The following is a 25323-nucleotide window of genomic DNA, read 5'->3' as shown; positions in this document are numbered from 1 at the left end:
CTAAAATCTGCATGCTGTAAATTTCTTTACATTGTCCTGGATAATTTAAATTAGCCTATCGAGTGATATCTTGTTGAGTTCAAATTCGTAGTTTATAAATCCTTGCAGTACTTACATTCAATTTCTGAATCAAGTATTCTGTAATTTACAAATCCTTGAAATATTCACTAAATTCAGTTTCTGATTCGTATCAAATCCATACTGTATGTACTTAAATTCAATTTATGAATTGGTTCATCCACCCCAAAAAATTGAATGACCTTCCCCCTAAAACAACGATCTCGCAGAACTATGGTGTGGGGCGTGGTGTCGGTGATATTTATCAATACTAATTTTTTGAACATTAATACAATTTCTGATTGAAAGTGATTACAAATTGTATTTTATATTTTGTATTATATATTACACCCAAAGCGACAAATCTAATTTCAAAATACAGTTCTGATGAAGTGTTTATGTGTATTATATATGTGTGTAAAATAACCATTGATTGTTTGAAATATCCATGTTTCTTTATTAAATAGTACCAAATAATCCTCTGAATGAATTTGCTGCATTATTTAATACAATTCAGAACATTTCAATGCAACGTTTGTGCTCCTAATATATTGATATTGTCTTGTTTTCCCAAGTAAATGCATGCGCATCTTGCATTGTGTGTTGAGTACTGTAGATACAATGTATTTGTAATTTGCATGAAATTATTGCACAGGAAGTTAAAAATGCATTTTTATTTATCACTTAAGCATGTCCTTTACACACAAGAAAGCTTTAAAATGTAATACGTTTAAGAAGTGATACGTTACACCCAAGAAAGCATTAAAATGTGATACGTTAGACCCAAGAAAGTTTTAAAATGTGATATGTTTCACACAAGAAAGCTTGAAAATGTTTACGTTACACACAAGACACATTACACCAAAATGTGCTACGTTCATTTGCATATAAATATGCCTTTTCTGAATCTGTTTTAAGAGAATTTAAGCAACAAAAAATAACAAAAATTGAGAAGAGCTAGACCAGGTGTTCACAACCAGAGGAGAGAAAGGGAGAATTACACAGTTTCAGGGGAAGGAATGTAAACAACCTTCTATTTACCTGCTACGTAACCTATCCGATACTGAAAATACAACAGCAAGAAGGAGTGGCCCGAAAATTATGCAAGTAGTTCAGGTTTGTTGCACGTCACCAAGTTATGCGAAATGAGCAGTTCACCAGAGCACGTTGAAGATATAAGGGAAGTATCCTGCAGAATGTTCAATTTTCGTGCCGTTAACTTTCTGCTAGGGAAATTATCATAGAAAATGTGTTCTTCTCTCAGAGGACGCGTGTAATCACAGAGAATGCCAGGCCGTCTTTAACAGAGGTAGTTCCAGCAGACATACGATTTTACAAGGGGCATGGTTATCGGTCTAAGAAATGCAGGTTGATCCATACGGCAAATCTCAGATGATACACACCCGGACGTGTTTACAGTGCTCCGGATGTGGCAACGATGGTTAGAACAAGGAAATGTGGCACGTCCGAGGGGTGCCGGTGCAGCCAGAGTGATGATAGTGCGTGTGGATCGAAGAAGCTGCCCACAAGCGTCGACGCACCCGCAAGCCATTTGTACCTCTATTCAGAAGCATCTCCAAGACACCCTGGATGTTCATACTTTTCTCTACGTATTTCTCACTCTACCAGTCATTACGACAACTTACATCCACCTTCACGTATTAAATGCTATCAGGTATCGCAAACTATGTTTACATGTCACAGATACATTCAAGTTCTAAAATAATAACGGATTTTAAAATTTTTATTCATTACATTACAAAACAAATTTCATTATTGAGATATCAACAGAAAAGGTACACTGTGCACAAAAACAGGGGGACAGTTCTATATCGTCCCTTCTGCTGGGCCGATTGATGAAATTTAAATTGCCTTTTTCATGTGTCGAAAAGTGCGACTTAGGATATATATTAGATTTATACACTGCATTGTTCTAACGTAGGTATTATGACACAAAATCGGACTTTTTCTGAAATGACGTGCCAATTGTTTTCCATATTTCGGTTCTAGGACTCAAATTATGCCTAAATATTAAATTTTTCAATTTTTGGTGAGACATTTATGGAGAAATTTAATCTTGGCGCATTTTTTCAGTTTTCTCCAATAGAAACTCACTAGGCAAACTTCTTAATTTATAGCAATCTATTTTTTTTTCCTTTTTTCTCATTGTGCACGAGCGGGAGAAAAGTCATCGTTCATACTTTCAAATAATTATAATAAAGTGTTAAACCACATTTGGCGTTATTATCACTTATAACAAATATGGCAAATTTCCAAACACGCCAATATATAAATTCGCGTATATCTTAGGAAATTTTGAATTAAAAAACTCTAATTTTTTGCATGTATGCTTAGAAATACATCTACTTTAAGAAGATGTCAAAAATTTTATAGATTCCAATTCAAAAGATTTTCCGAAAAATTTATAAAAAATATTTTTAAATAATTCATAAAAAATGGGAAAATTTTATTTGAAATGAACCTAAATTTCGTAATGTGAAAGGAAGAATAAAGCAAGTTTAATAAAAAAGTGATATTAATAAATATATACCGAACTAAAATTATGACAGCTGATTTTTGAAAATCTACTCGTACAATTTTTACAAAACTTGCCAGTTTGGCATAATTTGAGTCGTAGAATCAAAATATGGAAAGATTGCCATGTCATTTCAGAAAAAGTCCGATTTTGTGTCAAATCTGATCTCGTAAATCTGATACATATCCTAAGTGGAGCTTTTGAGACATGATTCCTCAATCGGCCTAGTAGAATTGGGGATATAGAATTGTCGCCCCCCTTTTTTGGCGCAGTTTACTTCTTATTGCATATTCTTTGATTGTGCTAAGCAATGTAATTTGCATTCATTCTGTTAATTGTAATATGCCTGCCTATTTGCCTGCCTTCTTAATATGTTTCTTCACTTCACATTTTTTTGTGCTGCATACAGGAGTGAGCAATATATCTGGAGGCTTGCCTCCGTTAGGTGAGTAAGCATTGTGCATGCACCCTGCTCACTATGGTTATCTTAAATTTATTGTTGAATGTTTAATATTTCTTGTTATTTGCAGCAGAATAGTGCTTGTTTGAATGTAGAACAGTCAGATGAATGCCATAGCACCCTTTTTTTGTTTTCTATTAGTCTTTTTTAAAAATGGTTCGAAAAAATTTTTTAGTATTCTCTTACGTAAACTCTTTTGCCTTATAAATAAGCATCTGTTCACCTAATATTACGCATGTGCATTGAATTACAAATACATATTTTTTTAAATTTGTATATTTTATATCTAATTTTTGAAAATGACTCGTGAAATATGAATTCCGTAGTACTATAAAAATGAAACTCGAATCTTACATTTTCATATTATATACATATGTTACCGGTAAAGTGTGAAATCCGGCATTCTATAGAATGCCTAAGCATTGTATACAATACCTCTCACTAGCCGGCAATGTATGAAACTATTCATATTTCATACATTTCCTAGGCATTCTCTGGAATGCCAAATGACAAACCAGTAAAGTATGAAACACATTTCCGATTCTTTTCGAAAAACCGAAACTACTTACCAGATATAAAAAACCAAAATGACTACTCAGAAGGAACCACGGGACTACTGGCTCCTGAATAGCTAGGATGTGATGTTTGTGGAAAACAAAAGTACATTGATTTATCCTGTTAAAGAAAGCGTCAGTACTATACTGTACTACGTCACGGACGCTGAGTCATTCCCGTACTTTATAAAAACACATTTGAGTACTGAACACGGACGAGGAGGCAGAATGTTGAAAGAACTTTCAACCAAATACAAAAACGTTTACACGTAATGATATTGAACTGTGCAGCCACCTTTGGCAGCCCTGCCAGAAAAAACAAATAGGTATTAAAGAGGGCATTGTTGTGAAACTTATGACTGTTTCTGAAATTAATTTCCATTGTCCCAGTCTCACTCAAATAGAATGTACAAATTTACCATGTTGTATTAAGTTCATGTCATACTTTTTTACGTATTTTGAATAATAGATTTTTAATGGGACGTTTACATTCAATTTTCAAAATAGCATTTGTACTTTTAAGGAATGAACATCTGTTAATGAAGATCATTCGTCATTCTATAGAACCCCTAAGTATTATATACAATGTCAAGGGAAAGTATGCAGTCCTTCAGATGATATAATTTTTGTGCATTCTGAGTTATAAAATGAATGAGACGTAACACTGTTAAGCAAACCTAGAGTCAGAGTTTCGCTATGGTAAATAAATACAATGAATTTTAAAGAGTGCATTTATATTATTGTGGTTTATACGCTATCGACAAAGTAGATTTAATTCAATTCATTTCAATAAGTTTAAACGAAATGCAGGGAAATGGCGTATAATTTAAGATTTACGAGGAAGTTATGTGGTGTAAACATGAGATGTTTCCTTTGAAATACCTGAAAAGTATCCATCTTTCCTTTCTTCGCAGTATTTTTCCAAATTGTCCCCATCCAGATTTTCCCACTAGCTAGCCAAATAGCCCTTGCAGTCATCAACTTCATCAAAAAGATGATCTATACTTACTGCATTATTTGCTAGAATTTCATTAATGCTTTCACCCGAAGCTTCAATTTCAGACCATGTTCATTCACTGCTGTGTATTCAAATAAAAGGTTCTGTTCCATCAAAACTTCTTTCCCATGCCTCACTGTAAGAAAGAACATGTCTTAAAATGTTGTAAGCTCTTGTAGGCTCGTATTAATATCATTTGTGTGTATTCCGGACTTTTAAAATTTGAACACATAAGCAGGAAAATATGAATAACTGGCTGAGACGTAGGTACCACATCATCAGACGGTGTCAGTTCCGGTGAAAAGAGGATGTCTGGTAAGCCTAATGATATTCCAAGTTTTCTGTCAATTCAGCTAATATCTTAATTTTCATAAGGAATGCTAATATTTAAATAACAATGTTAACAATGTTCCGCTAACAGTGTTATGTTAATAGCATTTTGTTCTTTGTGTTTAAATGAATAAATATTCATTTCAGTATTGACTAAGTCAATATTTCTATATTTAGCTTCTCAGCTAGTATCTTAATTTTCTGCTATAAGCAAAGCTAATATTTAAATAACAATGTTCCGTTAACAGTGTTCTTTTAATAATATTACTTTCTTTGTGTGTAAATGAATGAATAAATATTTATTTAAATATTGACTGAATATTTATTTAAATATCTTTTGAATTTAGGTGAACTGTTGTTGGAATGGGAAGGTCGTCAAGCTCGTATCGTCCGCCCAGATGTGCAAACTGTCAATGGCGTCATACATGTGATCGATCGTGTAATGATGATGAGGCGTGATCTTACCAAATCGGGTGCTCCCATTGGTCCACTTAGCAATGGCTTCTTATCCATCATTCCAGCTTTTTTTTCGGTCGCCATCTTTTTCTGAAGACCAACGCATCGTAGAAAGAATAAAGGAACACATAAAAAGGCAAAAAAAAACTGCTGTCAAACACTTAAGGGAAAAAAGAAAGATTTTTGCAAAAAACTTTGTGAAATGTGCATTTTAGAAGAAGAGGCGATTTCTGTGCAGTCTTGTGTTCTTTTATTGTGCACGAACGTGAAATGTCTTCATACCGATGCCACAAAATGTATTACAAATTCACGAATTGAAGTGCAACAGTGTAAAAAAAATGTTGTATGTTTTGGGAGAGGGTATAAATGATTCAGAAATTTGCTTATAATTCGTAGAAAGCCAGTAAAGTGACACCATAGAAAAATTTTTGAGCCCTTTTGGATAGAATTAATCAAAACGCGTTTAATGGAGAAGAGTAAAATTTATTACAACGTCCAAACTCATTTTTTAATTACAGTACTGAACGCGAAATTTGCTGTTGATGTACAGCTTTTGATAGTATTATCTATAAAATGAGAATATCATTCTCGAATACTTGGAAATTTGTAGGAATATTCCATGAATCCTATACTATGATTCTTCCCTACTTTAAAAAAAATTTAATTTCTTATTATTATTGTATATTAATCTAACAGAAAAATTGTTTAAGAAATGTATTTATTCATGACGAAGCGATACGCAGATTGAAGTGTGTCGAAAACTATTTAAAGTATATTTATTTTATTAATGACAAATTCTATGTTTTATAGAATACATTCATTAGAGTCATAATTTGCTTATTAAAAATGGCATTACACAGCTGCTTCAAAAATTATCATTAGCTGTAGATTGAAAATGTTTTAAAAACAAAGCGATTGTATATATTATAGTATGCTCATATTATACTTATAAATTATAACTCAGACATTAATTGAGTTAAAAGTACACGAGAATATAACTTCTTGAGTTCTACTTTTAAAAGCTTTGCTAGCAAAACTAATTCAAATTAATGAATTAGATCTGTTCTGCGAGACCATGTTGTTTAATGTAGTTTCTTACTTGCATATTGTAGTAAAGTGTTCCCCCCAAAAAGACTGTTATGCTTATGATACTAAATCATATTATTTGCAATAATATTATTATTACTTGTGTAGCGAGATATTTTTTTGTATATATGTAACGAAGAAACACACCCTTGTTGAAATGCTTCATAGCACATTCTGCTGTTTTGTCAGTTTGCAGTAATATATGCTTGAATGTTAATGTTTGACCAATGTATGGAAATGTTGTAAATCTTACTGTAAATGGATATAAATGAAAGGACCACTTCGGTTCACGGAATACTACAGCAAGGAAAAATTGTGACTTGCTTTAGTTTTTCCTATTTTTGTGCGCAGTTGGAATAGGTGGCACTATATGGGTGCTACGATTTCGTAGTATATCGTATTGTTATGGTTACTATTTAATTACAAAAATTGTTCGTGATTATTATCGCAGCAGCACACAATGAACCATTTGCTATAGGTATTAGATGTGAACAAAACTTTGTTCGTTATGGTCCTCGTTCCCCCCTCCCTTACTGTGAATTAATAAGATTGTAAATCCGGTATTTTAGAGTAAGAATTATTTGGAAAACGGCTTTTCCTTAATTTCTTGAACTTGTATTACAGTTACAAATTTCATGAGATTCTGATTTCAATTACTTGTTTGTAAACTATTCACTGTTATGTAATAAATAAACGATTCTTTTCTATCTAATTGCAGATCTTCCAAGGCTTTAAAACTGTAAAACTTATATAAATATGTATTTATTTTTCTGAAGCTCATAAAACATTTTCTGCTAATATTGGCATTTTAAAACACAAAACTAAATTATATAAATTAGTAATTTTAAGTAGTTGTTTTAAAGCTGAAATTGAGATTTTTTCAAACAAAAAATAAATAAAAAGTGAAATGAATATTTAAAAACAAAACATTGCAAAAAAAAAAAAAAAAAAAAAAAGGCTACTAGAAAGAATTAAAGTCCAAATTATGTAACTTTAAGCATTTAACTTTTAAAATTTTAAGATAAAATACTTAAGACAAATCTGCATACTATAATTTTTAAATTGTGTAAATTTACTCTCTTGAATTTGCCCTTTTTAAATTAAACAAAAGTAAAACACATATAAAAATATAAACAAGCATATTAGCAAATAAACAGACACGTATAAAAACAAAAGAAAAACACATAAATAAGAAATTTGTTACAGTTTAATAATTGTATTTTTTGATTGAATTTTAGTATTTTAAACTAAAACTTTTACGGCTAAATTGCACAGTTTGAATTTATCTGTCTTGATTCAAATTCTGAAAAGAGTTCTAAATGTTCTGTCAGTTGGTTCAGGGATCAATATCAGTGACAGCTATGGAAAATGCATTTATATTTAACATGTAATTTTTATCATGTTATTTCATTATATTGTGGTAATTGCTTATGTTATTTCAGTATACTGTAGTAATTTTTTATCTCGTTATTTCAGTATATTGTAGTAATTTTTCATAATGTTATTTCAGTATACTATATTAATTTTTCATTATGTCATCACTAGTAGTATTTATACGAGTATCGTTGCTTAACCCGTGAGCACATGCACCGATCCGACGAACACGAGAACACGCGCCGGGTATGTCATACCCGAAATAAAAAAATTGTAATTAAAAATTTGGCGAATAAAATTAATCGGTTTTTAAAAGGAATGAAAATGTAAAACCAAGTTAATACTTCATTTTAGACAAAATATGAAACAATAAGGAGAGGAAAAATTATTTACTTACAGTTTTTTTAGCATTGTTTACAAAATGAGGTCGCTTGTTCTATACATATACTTTTGCTACATTTTCACAAATGAATCTAGTCTTTCTGTTTTCTTGGGGCACTCTGTACACCTCTTGTAAGTCATTTTAGGTTTTTTGGCTGACCAGTGTGACAAAATTTTCAAAAAGTTCTCTGATTGGAGCTAATTTGTCCATTTCTCTTCTACTGGGACCATCTCTAATGTCATCAAAACAGAGACATTGTAAAAGAAAGAGAAATCGGTTTACTGACATTGTTTATCGAAATATGTCTATTCCCGTTCTGTCTGCTGCCCACAAATCTCTTACGTTCACATGGGATGATTTATTAACGCCACATAAATACAGCAATCCAATTAAAGCTTTGATTTCCAACTCATTTGTTTCGCATTCCGTTCACGTGTGAAATTTTCTCGTATTGAATCAATATAAATATTTGTATTGTCAACTACATGTTTTAACATATCTTCATCGATAAGCAATGATCAGGAATCTAAAGGTGTTGAGACGTCTTTAGAATACTTTTGTATTTCCAGGGAGTTTAGTTATAATATTTTTGGCGCCAATTCTAACATTAGTCCGGAATTTATTTTTGTTCCATTTTACTCCATTTTTTCTAACATAAAACTAATGGCTACATTCCAGAATTTCATTTTCTGTTTCTGTATCTGAATCACTACTCTCTATGGATGAATCATGATTCTTTTATATTCTTCGTCATCAACATCTTCCTCTTCTTCACAAAATGAATCCTCATCAAAAGAAACTGTTTCAAGGAGATTTCTCAATCTTTTCATCTCTTCATCGTAAGGAATATACGGCGCCATGTTTACAACTCAAGAAAAACCTATACTAAAAGCTTGAAAACGAGAAGTGCGAAGTGACTCACTGAGAAACGCGAGTACATGCGCGGGTATGACATGCCCGAACAATGCTGTTCCTAAAAAACCGTTTCACTTGCCACCTCGGGAATTTCCCCCATTTAAGTATGTGACCTTGAACTTAGCTACACTAAGTTTCGTCCTTTTATGAAAGAATGGGCGAGAAATATAAAAAAAAAATAAATAAAATATGTACATGGGTATGACATACCCGCCGCGTGTGCTCGCAAGTTAAGCGAAAAGTTTTTCTTCTTGTGTTCGAAATGCGATGCAATCAATCCAAAAATTAGTTTAATGAAAAGGTCACACATGCTTCGGAAGAATCAGTGCCATAAAAATGTATTTTGCCCTTATTTATAACATGATTTTAAGGAATGAAGGTCATAGAAAGAACCTTACGAAATAAATGCGCTGGCCTTAAAAATATTACACTTATATGTATTATCCGGAGTAGCCCACTCTCTCCGTAACACTGGAGATAAATTGAAAATAATTTTGAAATAACCCTGAATAGAGGGAGCTTTTCAGGTATAGGCCCCTTTAAAATGCTAAAACATAAGGCTCATATATTGGCATAATAAATGGGGTTCGACTGAGAAATGACCGACAAAGAGAGATTCTCACTAGCAGGTGTCAAATTTCGGTTGCAGTGATGTACTATTATTTTTTTGTTTTTGGTAAGATTTTAGCTTTTTTTCAAACCCTCAGTTAACATTTGAATTCTACGTAAAATTTAGTGACATGTTCAAAATACAAAAATGTACACTGCGAAAAAAAAGGGACAGTTTTATATCTGCCGTTCTACTGGGCCGATTGACGAAACTTCAGTTTTTCATATCTCGAAAGCGCGACTTAAGATATGTATTACATTTATAAATGGCATTGTTCTAATATAGGTATTTTGACACAAAATTGAACTTTTTCTGAAATAACATACATTTTTTTTTTTTTTTTTTTTTTTTCATATTTCAATTCTACAACTCAAATTACGCCAAACTGCCAAGTTTTGTAAAAATCGCACCAGTAGTTTTTGAAAAATTAGCTCTCAAAATTTTAGCTACTCAATGTTAATTTAGTTTGGTATATATTTATTAACCTTTCTTTTTTATTAAACTTATATGATTATTCCTTTCACATTTCGTAATTTAGGTTCATTCCAAATAAAATTAACCCATTTTCCATGATTTATTTTAAAATTTGTTTTTTTTAAATAATTTTGTAAATTTTTAAAAAAATATTTGAATTATAATCTATAAAATTTTTGCCATCATCTTAAAACAGACGTATTTCTAAGCATACCTGCAAAAAATTAGATTTTTATTCAAAATTTCCGAAGATATACGTGAATTTATATATTTTCACGTTTTGAAATTTGGCATATTTGTTGAAAGCGATAAAACATCAGATGTGGTTTAGACACTTTGCTAAAATATTTTGGAAGTAGAAACGACGGGACGTTTTCCCCTCTCATGCACAATGTAAAAAGATAGGAACGCGCTGCCTTTTTCTGCTCCGGCATAATGGCAGGGAAAGGAAAATTGGTTGCCATATATGAAGAAATTCGCCAAGTGAATTATTCATGGCACAAACTGAAAAAAATTGCGCCAAGACAAATTTTTGAATTTCTTCTTAAATTTCGCACCGAATTTTACAAAATTTAATATCTAGGCATAATTTGAGACGTAGAAACGAAATACAGGAAAAATTCGTATGTTATTTCAGAAAAAGTCCGATTTTGTGTCAAAATACCTATGTTAGAACAATGCTATATATAAATCTAATATATATCCTAAGTCGCGCTTTCGAGACACGAAAAACTCAATTTGAATTTTGTCAGTCGGCCCGGTAGAACGGAATATATAGAACTGCGCCCCCCTTTTTTTGTGCAGTGTATATAGATTTAGTGTAACGACAATGCGTGTAAGAATTGAGTGAGCCTTGTCCGGTTTGTAGCTTCTTCCGTTACGAATTTCATTTCTAGCTCTAAATATTAAAATCTATTTAACTCCCAAACGAAACGAATGCAGGCTGAAAATTTTCATTGAAAATGCTTGAATAATGAATGAACAAATCAGATCCTTTTTATATACGTAAAGGGAAGTGTTACACGGTAATAACACTAAAGTAAATTATACTAATGGTTTTGGATAAAAGATAAATAAACTTAAAAATTCGGGTAGGAAATTATTCCGGATAGTATTAAATTAGAATAAGTGGAACAATAAAATTTTCAAACATTTATTTGCAAATATTTAATATCTGATTCAGGATTTACATTGTAACTGAAGAACAAACAAGTAAACTTTGATTTGTTTCAAACAGATTTTAGAATATTATGAGGAACTGATTTAAAATGAAGGCTGGAGAAATTCTAAATCTTTCGATTACCGAAAAGCTTTAGCTAATTTTTTTCTCATTTTCTTACGTTTTCCTACTCTTCACAAAATTAAGCAAAACATAACATTATGCGAGTCCAGAAATATCGTTTACACAGGGTGAACCAAAAGTATATAGAAAAAATGTAATGGGAATCGAAATAAGCCGAGTTTGTAATAGAATGTGTGTGTGCAGAAGTAGCGCGATGAATAAGTACTTGGCGACCTGCAGGTAAAAATTGTAATTCTCCAAGCGAAATATAAAGCCGTATCCATCGTTACACGAGCGAAAAATTCACCGACCTACATTTTAACCGTGCGGCTGCGGATGAATGGAGCATTTATTCAAAGGAAATGCAAAGACTTCTTCCCCTGTACTTCCTATGAATAGCTGCTGCCTTCCCTTCGGAAACTCTGTGGATAAAATGCTTATCGGTGAGCTCCTTATTCGGGTAGCGTTGCATACTATTCAAAATTCACACGTCGAATGAGAATTTGCATAGCTTCATCATTTACAATCCTGGTTCAATTTGCTGGTTAATATCCAAAAGAAAATATTTCGTTATTATATGATTAATCAATGACATCTTTCGATATGTTTCTCTATATTTACGTCAATAAAGAAAATATATGAAAGTCTTTGTCTCATGTAATCTGGTTGCATTGGGATTGAATGAGGAGTAAATATCATATTCGCGTGTACATTCTATCACAAAATCTGCTTCTTTCGTTTCCCTCTACCAGGTCTTTTATATTTGCCGAATATTTTTGAGCCACCCTGTATGTGTGCATGATAGTCGTTTTGTTGTATTGTATTTGCTGTTTAATATCAAAAAGAAAATATTTGGTTATTATATGATTAATCAATCGGACCTTTCGATATGTTTGTCTATTTTTATGTCAATAAAGGAAATATATGAAAGCCTTTGTCTCATGTAATCTGGTTACATTGGGATTGTCACTTATATAAAAAATCATGTGTGCTCGAAATGAATGGAAGAGTAACAAATTTATAAAATATTGATCCCGAACTACATTTTTTTTAGCCCAAAGAGCATTAGCCCAGAAGAACTAGTAACTTCGAAACGCCGCGTTGCAAAGATTCACTTTTCAAACTGTTGCCACCTAATATTGCCATCTATTGTACTTAAAGAGACTAAATAATTAAAAATCTGCATGAATGTTTATCGCGTTGTGAAGAAACAACAGTACCTAGGGCTATCCGTTTTGAATAACGTAATCCTCCAACCGAACATGGGCACTTTGAAGCCCGAATTTTGAATTTCGAATTTGTTTTATTATCCGTTTCAAATTTTGTAAAACTTTTAATGAATTTCTTATTACCAGAACTATACGATTTCAAAGCGAGCAATGGCAACTCTGTTTGTGGGGGGGGGAGGGAATATCTCCAACTCACGAGACTGTGTATCGAAAATTCTAAAGATATGCTGTTTAGATGTGTTTAAATATTTTGCGATATTTCTGTCGAATTGAATTTTATGCGTTTTAAGTGCAAAGAACATGATAATTAATACGTACAGGTAACACACAAACCGTTAAAAAAATGCCCTTTTGGGGCATCATATAAAGTCTGAAAGCTTTCAGTTTTTTGTTAACTTTTATTCTCTCTCCTCGTGTTCCACAAAATATACCACGAAGTAAGAAGTAAGTTGTATCACAAACAAACTAAATAAACAAAAGTACAATAGCACTTATAGTAATTTAATGAAGGAGAAAATTGAAATAAAATATAATACTGTAAATGTATCTTCATTATATAAACTGATAATTGAATTCCGAAAAGCAGCAATTTTCTCTTTAGTTCGTAAAAAATCAGAAACCGTTTTGGCAAAGATACAGACAGGCACTTTAAAGAAGCCGGAAGTGTCTTACTTTTCTGGACATGAACACATTCAAGAAGAAAATTATTAGGGTTAATTTTAAAATCTGTTGAAAATTGATCAATTTGTGACGCAAGATTTTCCAAATATAGAAAGCAGCATTTCTATAATTATATTGTGACTATGTTAAAAATAATTATAACGCAATTTTTTTAATTCAGATATGATTTAATTAAACTGTATTCATATATTACTTTCGAAAGATGTCAGATTAATTTAGCGAACCATATTTATGAAAATAACCCACTTTTTAAAACTACATATTTCCGATTTAATATCTCTAGCATCTACATACTTTTATAAGAGCTAAATCAGATGATGTGAATGTCTCACCGATTAGGAACCGAAAGAGCGAAGTCTAACTTGTTTAATTTCTCGTTCTCCGTTTCAATTCCATATACGAGTAGCACTATATCCATATATCTCCATATATCATTTCCTTCATTCTATTATAAAAGTTCACACATACGCGCCAGTGTGTGAACTAAACTATACACACTGGCTAATGAATAAAATCTTTGAGATTTTCATACGTGCTAAGGAATGAAATATGCTACTTTTTTTATGACGTGGGTTACACGTCGTTAGAATACTAGTATAAGTGAGGTGTAAGAGTGCTTTTCACTATGAATGAAATAAAATGGGAAAAACAACAGATATTTCTCTATTTCAAAAAGGGCTTATTGTTGGTGCCCGTTTAGCAGGATCCTCGATTTTGAAGACAGGAAATCTCAGTCGGTTCTCAAAAGCAGCCATATCGAAGGTTTTCAAAAGTTGGAATAAGAACCCACAGTTCTTCTCTAGAAGACGTAACTGAGGTTCGACCACAGTATTCTAGAAGAGTGATTGGCGTCGTTTCCGACGAATTGTGCGGCAGAACAGAGTCTCTACTGGCTTCAACCAACACAGATCGTCAACAAAGGCTTTTCCCATCAGATTTCAGTTCGATCCATGTTCAAAGAATTGCAGAGGATAGGAAGGCATAGTTGGGTGCCTGTGAGAAAACCATTCATTTCTGCCCGACATGCAAGAATTCGTTTGCAGTGGTGTCGGGAAAGAGAATACTGGACATTTGAGCATTAGAAATGGAAAATAAGGTCGGATGAATCACGCTACACTTTATTGTGCACTAATGGAAAACGTCGAATTTGGCGAGAACCCCACGAAGCCATGAATCCATCTTGCCTTACTCGCACTGTGCCAGGGTCTGGTGGGAGTATCACGATATGGGACCTTTTCCGCTGGCATGGAAGTGATGCTGTGTGTTCCTCGAGGATATACAAACAGCCATGAGATACCTAGATTATACTGGCAGATGAAGTGCACCCTGCAATGTTTTTACCCTGATGGCGACGGATACTGCGCATACGATAATGCGACTATACATCGTGACAGAAGTGTTCAAAATGTTTTCGCTGAACATCACTCTGAGTTTTAGTACCTTCCCTGGTCACCGCATAGCCCGTAAAATGTGTGGGATAGGACGGAAAGACGCATCTGACAGTACTTTCCTCTTCCATCTAATTTACAAGATCTGGAAAGCTGCATGGTATTCTCTGGACGTACATGCACTCCAGAATCATGTAGACGCGATGCCGGAACGAATTATAGCAGCTATCCATGCAACATTTGGTCCAATAAAATATTGATCTTAGGTTTGGCCAGTGTGTGTATTTTTCTTAAAAATTAGTCTTTTTTCCAACTGATCAGTGACAATGTGATTTATCAACCTTCCTTCCTCACCTCTCTTCATATTTTGTTGACTTTTAATTTTTTAAAGCTAAATTTTCCTATTTGTTAGCAATATTTTCCTTTATTTTCTGTAAAAGAAGAAATAATCCTTCTATTATTATTACTAGGACTTTCTAACGGAAACTGGGCTGGAACACCACGTAATGTCCGATGCAGCCAACGTTTTCACCGGAATCTGAATTAAGTTATTCGCTCTATTACGCATACAGCTCATAAACTGATTTGCTTAAATAATCTATTAGTTTCAATCCGTTATAATAATTTGATGCCTTATATAAATTCTACTATACAAATCTAAAGCAATAAGAGCAAGCTAAAAACTACAAAAATAAATAAATAAAATCTGAAAGGGATTACGTTTTAAGGATCTTCAGAAAGAATTAAAGTTGTATATTGTTTATCAGCACAGATTGTCGATAGAAATGGCACAGAAGGAACAGCGAAATATTTTACAGGATATTAGATAAATATGCCTTTAGACTGGGCGGTTCTCAACCATTTGACTACGCGTACGATATAGACAAAAACTGAAAAACTTTAGTACCACCAATACATTTTACAATGATTATTTTTCAGTTTCTCAATAGAAATATTTTAAAAAAATGTTTTGCCTTTTGCGCAACCTATTGGCTATTTATATTAAATTTGCACACATAATATTATTAGATTAAAATTGATTAACATTTTTACTATCAAAATTAAAGTTTTAATAATTTAACTCAAAAATTTTTCCGAAATTTGGACCTGTTTAAGAGAGATCAATTGGTTTGTGTCTGTTTGGTCTTATTTTACTTACTTTTAACCGTAAATTAGGATCCACTTTTAATTATGTTCTGCATTTATTTTTCAAATATAGCATGGAAGAAAATCCTTGTTCACACAAATAGGTTGTGCAGATATGGAATAAAAATTTAATAGCTTTATTTTGAATGCCTTTAAATTCTTTTTTTTTTTTTTTTTTTTTGATTCAGTCAAGTGTGTTATTTTTGAAATCTTCAGTTAGATTTCGATCATAGGAAATGTCTATCAATTGTTCTTTTTCTTCACGAGATTTTTTAATTTAGTAGTTAAAAATAATTTACATACCACATATTTTTCTCTTGTGTACTACCAGTGGTACGCGTACCACCGGTTGAGAACCCATCGTTTACACTAACACTGGAACAATGTATATTTTCTCTGTATTTAAAATATCAAAAAATATTTAGTGTAATTCCATACCATACGCTGCTGGCCATTAAAATTGCAGCACCACATAAAGGGAAGCAAATACAAAAAAGATATTTGTTGTACGTAAAAACAGTACGGCATGAAGCATACCGAAAAAATTATTAATTTCTAACAAATAGAAAAAATGATAAAATTTGTAAGCAGTTTGGGGGGTTTACAGGGGGCAAAATTAGTAGAAACAGCCCTTGCCCGGTTAAGTATGGTGTCGAACTGGGTTTGGATGACAGAAACGGGCAACTCATTCCATTCTACTTCAAGTCTATGCCACATTTCATCAGCCGTATACCTGGAGAAAGGTGGCGGGCTGGTCTCTCAGCAACCGATGACATGTTTTCAATGGGTGAGAAATCTGGAGACCGTGCAGACCAGGGCAGTAGTCAAATACGCTGTGTATCGAGGAAGATCAAAACACGATGTGCGACATGTGATCTTGCATTATCTTCTTGGAAGATGGAGTTTGGCAGGCATCGAAGATTGGGCACAACCACTGGACATAAGACGTCAGAAATGTCCCGATCAGCGTTCAAATTACCGTCGATTCGAAATAGAGATACGAATGTGGTGTACCCGATTGGCTGCCCAAACCATCACACCAGGTGCAGGGCCACTATTCCGATATCGAATGCAAGCAGGCGGTGTGCGGTGTACTGAGCCTCCAGATACGTATACGGCCATCAAAATACTGCACTTAGAACCGGGAATCGTCTGAAAAGATGATATTGTGTCATTCCTGTATCCAGCTTTGCCGTTCCGCGCACCAGAGCCGCCGTCTCCCTTTCTGCTTTTCAATGAAAGAAGAGGAAGTAACGGTCGCCGTGTTGATAGTCCACTCTGCTGCAAACGTCGACGCACCGTACGAGCGGATACTGGGCTTGCTGCAAACATGACCATTTCCTGACTAATGGTCCGTGATGTGGTCGTACGGCTTTGCAGGGCTAACCTCACAACATGGCTGTCCTCTCAGTCGTTAGTCATGGTAGGGCGTTGAGATTCTGCTTGCAGTTTAGTATGACCCTCAGGAATCCATTGATTCCATATTCTCGTGGCTGTGGTTGGATGTCGACGGATGCGAAGGGTGATATTACAGAACGATAATCCCCACCCTCGATAGGCAACGATCCTGCCTGTATCGAATTTCGACACTTGCTGGTAAGCTTTTATTATTATTATTCGAGGAATAACATGAGATTCTAAAGAAACCTCGACCTTACAAAGCTCTTTCCCCATGAGAAATCCACTGCATAACTTTTCTTTTATGAAGTGCGTCAAATGTTGTTTCTCCCTTCTGTGTCGTCTAAATGCTCTGAAATCAATATAATCATAATCATTTGCATATCCCAATTTTTTTCTTCCTCTCATGTGATTTTGATGTTCGTCAGATTATTCCTTCATGGTGTTGCAATTTTGATGGACAGCAGCGTACATTTAATATTTTTAATTAAATATATAATGAATTTTATGCATTTTTATTTAAACCAATCAGGCTAAAACCTAGAAAGTAATAGTCTTAATGACTGCATCTATTGTTTTTAATTAGCTTAGTTTGCTAATTAATTAATAACAAACAGATCAAATATGAGAAAATAATATATTACGCTTTTCTGAATTTCAGCAGATTCTAATGAAAAGTGAAACAACACAAAATCGTGTTTCTTTTGAGTTCATAAAATGCGTAATAATAATTTTTGTATCTTACTTTAAAACGTTAAATCGTTAATAATTAATTATGCTTTTTGATTTGGTTTCCCTAATTATTTAAAGAAAATCCATATGAGTGCGCAAGTGTTCAAAACTGTAGCGCTGTTTTATTGCTTTAAATATATTTTAAAACGATGCTTCTCTTTATGTTTGAAAAAGGAAAGTTGGCCAGCATGATACATAGTGTGTAACTTCTAAATGTATATATCTATGATTTCATAGCTAATTGAACGCCTATCTTAGTTATTAACCTGAGGCAAGTGTCTCACGTTTCTCACCTTTGTCCCTGAAAAGATGTCTTTGAAAAGATGTCTTTAACTGACTAAACTAGAAACTGAAGTTCTGGTCAACAGATTCAGTACGAGTTGGGCATTTGAATTAAAATAAAAAAGCTAAATTCCGACATAAAAATATAGAATGATACTATGCATGGTGTCCCATAAATGTTGCTTCAAACTTCTGGAGGAGGTAGGGCACATCATAAGGATTAAGAATTGCATGAGAACCTATGCCCAGAAACGCCAGTGTACGCCGCCAGGTGGTGCTGTACAGGAGAGTGCTAGTAGGAATTGTTTCATTGGAACGGTAGGCACCATACGAAGAGTATAGAACGCTATACGAACAGAGAGCTTGCAGACATGCACTTCGTGATGGAATAGTTGAGGGTAATGGATGAGCCCTGCACGCATTTATCGAGAACGCTTCCCCGACAGACATCAACCACACCACAGTTTGTTTGCATGTTTGCATCAAAATTTGTGGGACTACGGGTCAGTAAGAAGTAGCAAGACAAGTGAGGGCAGCGCACGATCGACTCCCGTGGTCGTTAGGAAGAAAGTGTATTGTTATTGTCGTTAGGAAGAAAGCGATACGGTGGAGAGTAATGAGAGGACCAGCATACGTGCCATTGTCTGTCAATTAAGAATGTCTCGTACCCTTGTCCAGTGTGTCTTGAACGCCGAGTCCTTGCACGCCTTTCGTCTCCAAAGTTACTGCTCCCGGATGACCAGCCTGAACATATGCGTTTCGCACAGTGGTTTTCTGCAAGAAAGTGCCCGTGATGTTAATTTCCCAGCTTATGAGTTGTTCACGGATGAGGCCACATTCAATAGGCAAGGTCTTTTCTGTCACCACAATCAGGATTTGTTGCCTAAAGAAAAACCTCTACGGTGTGCTGTACTACGGGGAAGTTAATGTACGGACGGGTTTGGTCGGCAACTGCTTAGTCGGGCTCTACCTCTTACAATCCAGGTTGAATGCCGCGAATTATCTGATCTTTCTGGAGCAGGGTTTTGCCGGCTTTCATGACGATGTTCCGCCAAATGTGAGTCACAACATGTGATTCCAGCATGATGGGGCGCCTGCTCATTTTGGCCTGGATGTTCGTAGCCATTTGAACAGATCATTCCCGCACGGATGGATAGGGCGTGGTGGGCCGATGCCCTGGCCCCCACGCTCACCGGATTTATGGAACCTTAATTTCTTTTTGTGGAGAGCTATCAAAAGCGTCGTGTATCACGATCTTGTTGTGTCTGAAATGGATCTCGTGGCAAGACTATCTGCGCAACTGCTACAATCAAAGAAACTCCCTATGTGTTTAAATATGTCCGGCAATCAATAGTCCGTCGGTATCGGGCACATTTGGCGTCTGATGGTGCAAACGAGCATATGTTGTAATATTCAACCTGTCGAAAGACCATTTGTCCAATAAATGTTTCAAATTAATCAGTCTCTTGTTTTCTTTTCCATCTTCTAACTCTGCTACCACTGACTTCTGCCATTTCCGAGCATGTGTTTCTGTGCATCTCTTAATCATTATGACGTGTTCCTACCTTCCTCAGAAGTTTGTCGCAACATTTACGAGAGACCCTATATATAAAAGAGACTAATTTAAGCTGGCTCAGATATTTCACCGGAGCCTATTTTAAAACATCGGCTAGCGAGATAAAGCCGGAGTATAATTTGTACGTAGATCTGGAAAGAAAACGAATAAAAAGACAAGGTTGCCAGAAGTTCTGTCAGCTGAAGATTCAGAACTCTTAACTTCAATGCAAACAAAGTTAATTTGCATTCGGGTGAGGAATAAGAGAAAAAGAAGGTACAGTCATAAAAAAACTATTTAATTGACATATCTTACAATATCATAAACCGAACTTAATAATGGTGCCAGCTTTATAAGGGTTCGGCACCTTTATAACAGGGCATCATTTGCAGAAAGTGGACAGTTTGTATAAAGGCGCTGGCATCTTTATGATGAAGATTTCGCCAAGGCATAATCCATTATAAAGATACGGCACTTTGATGGAAGTTGCTTTCTAAAAGTTCTAAACTGATGTTCATAAAGGTGGGGGTAGCTTTTCATGCACGCCGATGACTGAAAAGAATTTAACACGGGTGTCCGGGCCTCTTGATAAAAGTTTCAGTCTTCCTGGTGTGAAGTGAACTTCATAAGGGTGCCGAGAACCCCGTATGTCTTAATAATTAGTGACTAACTTATAACGGTACCCAATACCTTCGTTCAAATCGGCAACTACAAGGGCGAGTCAAATGAAAGTGAGCCAATGCGAATATATGACAAACAGAGTACTTTATTTAAAGGTAGTCTCCATGAACATTGAGACATTTATCCCAATGACAAATGAGCCGTGTGATCCCCGTCTCATAAAACTCCTTGGGCTGTTGATTCAAAAAGTCTGTAACCGACTCCGTCACGGCGTCGTCCGACACGAATCTGGTACCCTTCAGATGTTTTTTCAGTTTCCCAAAAATGTGAAAGTCGCATGGCGACAAATCTGGGCTGTATGGAGGATGTTGCAGCGTGTCCCACTTGAACTTTGCCAGTTGTGTCTTAACCACATCAGCGACGTGGGGACGAGCATTGTCGTGTAGCAAGATCACACCATTCGTCAATCTTCCAGGTCGTTTGTTCTTGATTGCGACACGCAGCCGATCCAATACCGCGAGCTATTGATAGTCTCTCCACGTTTAGCAAATTCAATCAGTAATGGCCCCTGACGATCGAAAAGAAAAGTCAATAGCACCTTTCCCGAGGAAATGACAGCCTTTGCTTTCTTCGGGGGTGGTGAATTCAAATGTTTCCACTGTAAGCTTTGCCGGCATGTTTCAGGTTCGTAGTGGTGGCACCATGATTCGTCTCCGGTCACAATTGCAGACAAGAAGTCGTCACCCTCATTGTGATACCGGATGAGATGAGTCAAAGCAGCGCCGAACCTCTCCGTCTTCTGGCGGTCGTTCAAAATCTTGGGCATCCATTGAGCACACAAAAGCCAATAACCGAGATGATCATGAATTATGGTGTGAACCGAACCGTGACTGATGTTCACACGCTCTGCCAGTTCATCGATGCTTATCCTTCGTTCTTGTCTAATCAGCTCATCAACCTGTGCAATTGTGTCGGGGGTGATTGCAAGGTGGCTTTGGCCCGGTCTTGGATCGTCTTTGCAACTTTCACGTCCTTCTCTGAACCGTTTGCTCCAACGCTTCACAGTGGCCAATGCGATGCAATGTTCACCGTACACAGCAGTCATACGGCGACTAATTTCATGTTGGGAAACACCTTCAGCTGTCAAAAACCTGACTACACCACGCTGTTCCTCTTTTGGAGAGTCCATTATGTCACGCTACCGTCTTCAACCCAGTGTAAGAGCGCCTTAAAGAACTTTAACCTCACACTTTCGCGCCACTTTCGTAAATGAAGGCTGTCTCTGTGCTACGCGCATGCGCCGCAGATGATGGACCGAACCATTCTTGCTGAGGAGGGGTTGGCTCACTTTCATTTGACTCGCCTTTATATTAACTTAGATCTTTACAGACACGGTCAGAAATCTTGATGAAGCCAGGCTTCTTCATGGTAAAAGTGAAATTCCTAAAGTCATGGTACCTTCATTGAAATCAACGACTGTTCACTTGGGTGTCCCAGTATTTTGATGACGGCTGCTTTCTTCGTGGTGTAATCTGGAGTTCATCCGCGCTTTCTTCACTAGCAACAGTTAACTTGGAAAAGGTGCCAGCATCTTTATTCAAGTAGGCGACTGTTCACTTACATCTTAAATGAAAGATCCTGAATTTTAATGAATGCCCCATTCTTCATTGTAAAAATTTAAATTCTTCTTAATGCTGTCACCTAAGAAGTTGATGATTATTCCCTTAGACCTTAACATCAGCGTCACGGCACCTTGATGCAAGTTGCATTCTTGATGGTTAAATCTGAACTTCATGAAGGTATTGATGGACGATGTCTAACTTGCATAAGGTACTACTAGTACCATTAATTAAGTTGGCGACTGTTCACTTCCATCTTCACAATACCTCCCGGAAACTTGAAAAGGCTGCATTCTTTAAGGTACAAGCTGAAGCTTAATGCCCAGGAATCCGCGTAAACGGTCAACTTGTGTAAGGGTGTCGGCACATTTACGCAAGTTTTCCCGACGTTGAGATCTTTTGCCGCCTTGGGCGGTCGCTGATTTAACCGTCCCTCTTGATAGTGAAACAAATAGCTAAACAAATGTGTAAACAATGATATATAGGGAAATAAATTTGAACTCTATACTTATTTTTGAAGAAAAGTTTTAATTCGAAAGTTTTAAAATTACATTATTATTAGTCTGCTTTTTTTTAAATTCGTTTGTTTGTTTTCAAAACATTCAATGATAACCCTTGACTTGATGGTTAGAATGGCTTTAATAGAGATAGTGTTGAAAGATTTCTTAAATACAAACATTTACAGTTCAGAAATACTCTTAATATAATGTTTTTAGAATACTTCTCACAACTAGCGGCACTTAACAGCAGTTGTGAGGAAAGTTCGCAAGAAAATTACAGTATTTTTTTGCTTTGTTTTGGAGATTGCATTTTAGAATAACTTGCAGAAATTCGAAAGTTAAATACCTATTTCGTTTTCCCTAACAATAACGGAAATAAAACTCTCGAAATATTTCTCTCCCAATAAGGAATTCTGCCTAAGGAATCACAACTTAGTTGATATTCGTGTTTTTCATTCAAAAGTTTCGACGGAGTGTAAAAGGTATAAAAAGGGGTATGTAAAAGTAAAATTACCTGTTAATATCTTGTAGCGACATATTTAAAATACTTTACTTCGAGTAAAAGCTATTCCCCCCCACACAGATTAATTCGGTATGCAATTAAGAATCCTATTATTCTTTACGTGCCTGTATGATCCATACAAAAAAGTGCCGTTCAGGACGGACCGACCCCACCCCTCTAATCACTCGACTGGAATAAAGGAATATCATTACCAAATAATACTTATCTTGCAAAATGAAATAGAAGTAGATATTTCATTCACTAAAATTATGAATTTTAAAACCTCCTGCGATTTTATCATAAAACTTGTCAGTTTTAGAGAGACAAGTATGCATTTCCAAGGAAACGCGTGTATGTCTGCTATCCTAGGAAATAGTACAGGTACTTAAGAGGCGAAACAGCTACATTCTTCCCACATTGGAAGCACACTGTCTAGCATTACTATTAGAATTTTGTAAAAGTAGCTTAAAGCATTCAATCTATTTATTGTTGAAAGTGCAAAACTTAATTCTGTGCCAGGTTTGGAAACATATCTTCGTCCCATAATTTTTACTAGTTTTCACAAATGACATTGAAAAATTTAGTTTAATTTTTATCCTAAACATTTATAGGTCTTAAACACTTAGGTATTTCTTTTACTTATTGTGTGCTCCGCACTTAGGCACTGTACGGAAAGGGAGGGATGTCCCGTGGAGGTCGTTTTATGGGAAACTGCTCGTATTCACGTTACACATGGTGAAAACCCCCATGCAGCCAGCCCGTCCTTCGGGACTCGAACCCCGAACCGAAGTACCAGTATTCACTCTTACGTATTAACGCAAACACCTTAGTCGCCAAATTTTCAGAATAGACGAAATTCTAGTAACCATGCGCATAACTATTGTTTCGGTAACCATGCGCATAAGTGTTCTTTCGGCAAACATGCTCATAAAGATACTTCAGTCAAGCTACAAGGGCATTCTCGTATGCGTTGTTTTCAACTGGAGTAAAATTTCTGCAGAAATTTAGAATTTACCAAAGGGAGTAACGAGGAAATGCCTGTCCTCGACAGCCGATGTTGCCGAAACAGAGTCCCCTCTATAATTCTCTGTTTTTTTTAAGCGAAAAGAGACCACAACAAAATTGCAGAAAGATTTTGAAAAAGAATGTAAGTGTTTTATTTCATTAACGTATCACGTAATGCTTATTTATCTGATTGAAATTTATTTAAAATTGCTAAAGTATGTTTTCATTTCATAGATTGAGAATGTCTATCGATAAATATTGATATTTCGGGAATCTTTATAAAAAAAGGCGTGAAAACCACAATTTACATTCGATAAGTAACTTTGTGTAGAGTAGACTTTAAGGTATCTCTTGTATTATGGCGAAGTTGTTGTTTGATTCATCGCCAAGTTGTTTGATTTATCGCCAAGTTGTTTCATTTATGGTAGCCTGAGTAATTGACTGTTATGGAAACCCTATTGTGACGTAATCAGGTGCATGATTCTGGGAAATTTTGAATCATGGGATGGTTTGTAAGCGTTTTTGTGGTGTGTGTTGGTTTGATTCTTTAGACGGCAGAATGGCCGAATGTAGTAAGATTAATTTGAAGTTTCTGTACGATTTGGAGCGAAAGGGGAAAAGAGCTTTAATTGACTGGTGTGTAAATAAAAGTTTACTTAGTAGCCATTATGAGTGTCCTGTATGTAGGAAGGATATGCGTCTAGTCGAACGTAAAAACCGTTTAGACGGATTTGAATGGGTTTGTAGGAAGAAAGGTTTAGATGGTCACTATGCGAAGCCTTCGATCAGAAAGAGTATCTGGTTTGAAAAAAGTCATTTGAGTATGATTGATATTTTGATTTTTACGTGGCCTCTGGGTGTATGAAGAAAACTCGAAAAGGATGGTAAGTGAATATTTCCTTTTGGTAGTGCTTAAATGTATAACATTTTTTTCCTTTTTTATGTTATTTTATTGTTTGGTTTAAAATGTATTTTATTGAGATTATGCATTTTTTTGTTTGCCTATATTGTAGAATTTGGTGCTCCTTTGACTTTTTTAAGTGAAAATATATCAATGTGTACATGGACAAAGTAAAGGGAGTGCGCGATGCAAGTTTGTGGAATTCTGGAATTTTTTTAAGTGAAAATAGGTCGACGTGTACGTGGATAAAG

At 35.1% G+C, this 25323-nt stretch overlaps 1 protein-coding gene across 3 annotated transcripts in view; it reads left to right on the top strand.

Moving 5' to 3' along the window:
* Positions 1-25323, top strand: part of LOC118181971 (fasciclin-1-like) — a 330859-nt gene that overhangs the window by 291467 nt on the left and 14069 nt on the right. The window contains exons 13-14 of one of the 3 annotated variants that reach the window (XM_085808713.1): positions 3003-3038; positions 5282-12443. The exons of 1 other annotated variant lie outside the window; for it this stretch is intronic. In XM_085808713.1, coding sequence (XP_085664839.1) covers positions 3003-3038; positions 5282-5484 — 239 coding nt within the window. In that variant the 3' untranslated portion in view covers positions 5485-12443. Of the gene's footprint in view, positions 1-3002; positions 3039-5281; positions 12444-25323 lie in introns of those variants that run through there. One more of the 3 variants, XM_085808715.1, reaches the window with a different exon arrangement.

The sequence above is a fragment of the Stegodyphus dumicola genome, chromosome X1 (genome assembly GCF_044657685.1).
Source record: "Stegodyphus dumicola isolate Sdum_Otavi_A_Nest chromosome X1, ASM4465768v1".
Classification (NCBI taxonomy): domain Eukaryota; kingdom Metazoa; phylum Arthropoda; class Arachnida; order Araneae; family Eresidae; genus Stegodyphus; species Stegodyphus dumicola.
Note: the sequence above shows the minus strand (reverse complement) of the source record. Positions and strands in the feature narration are given on the sequence as shown.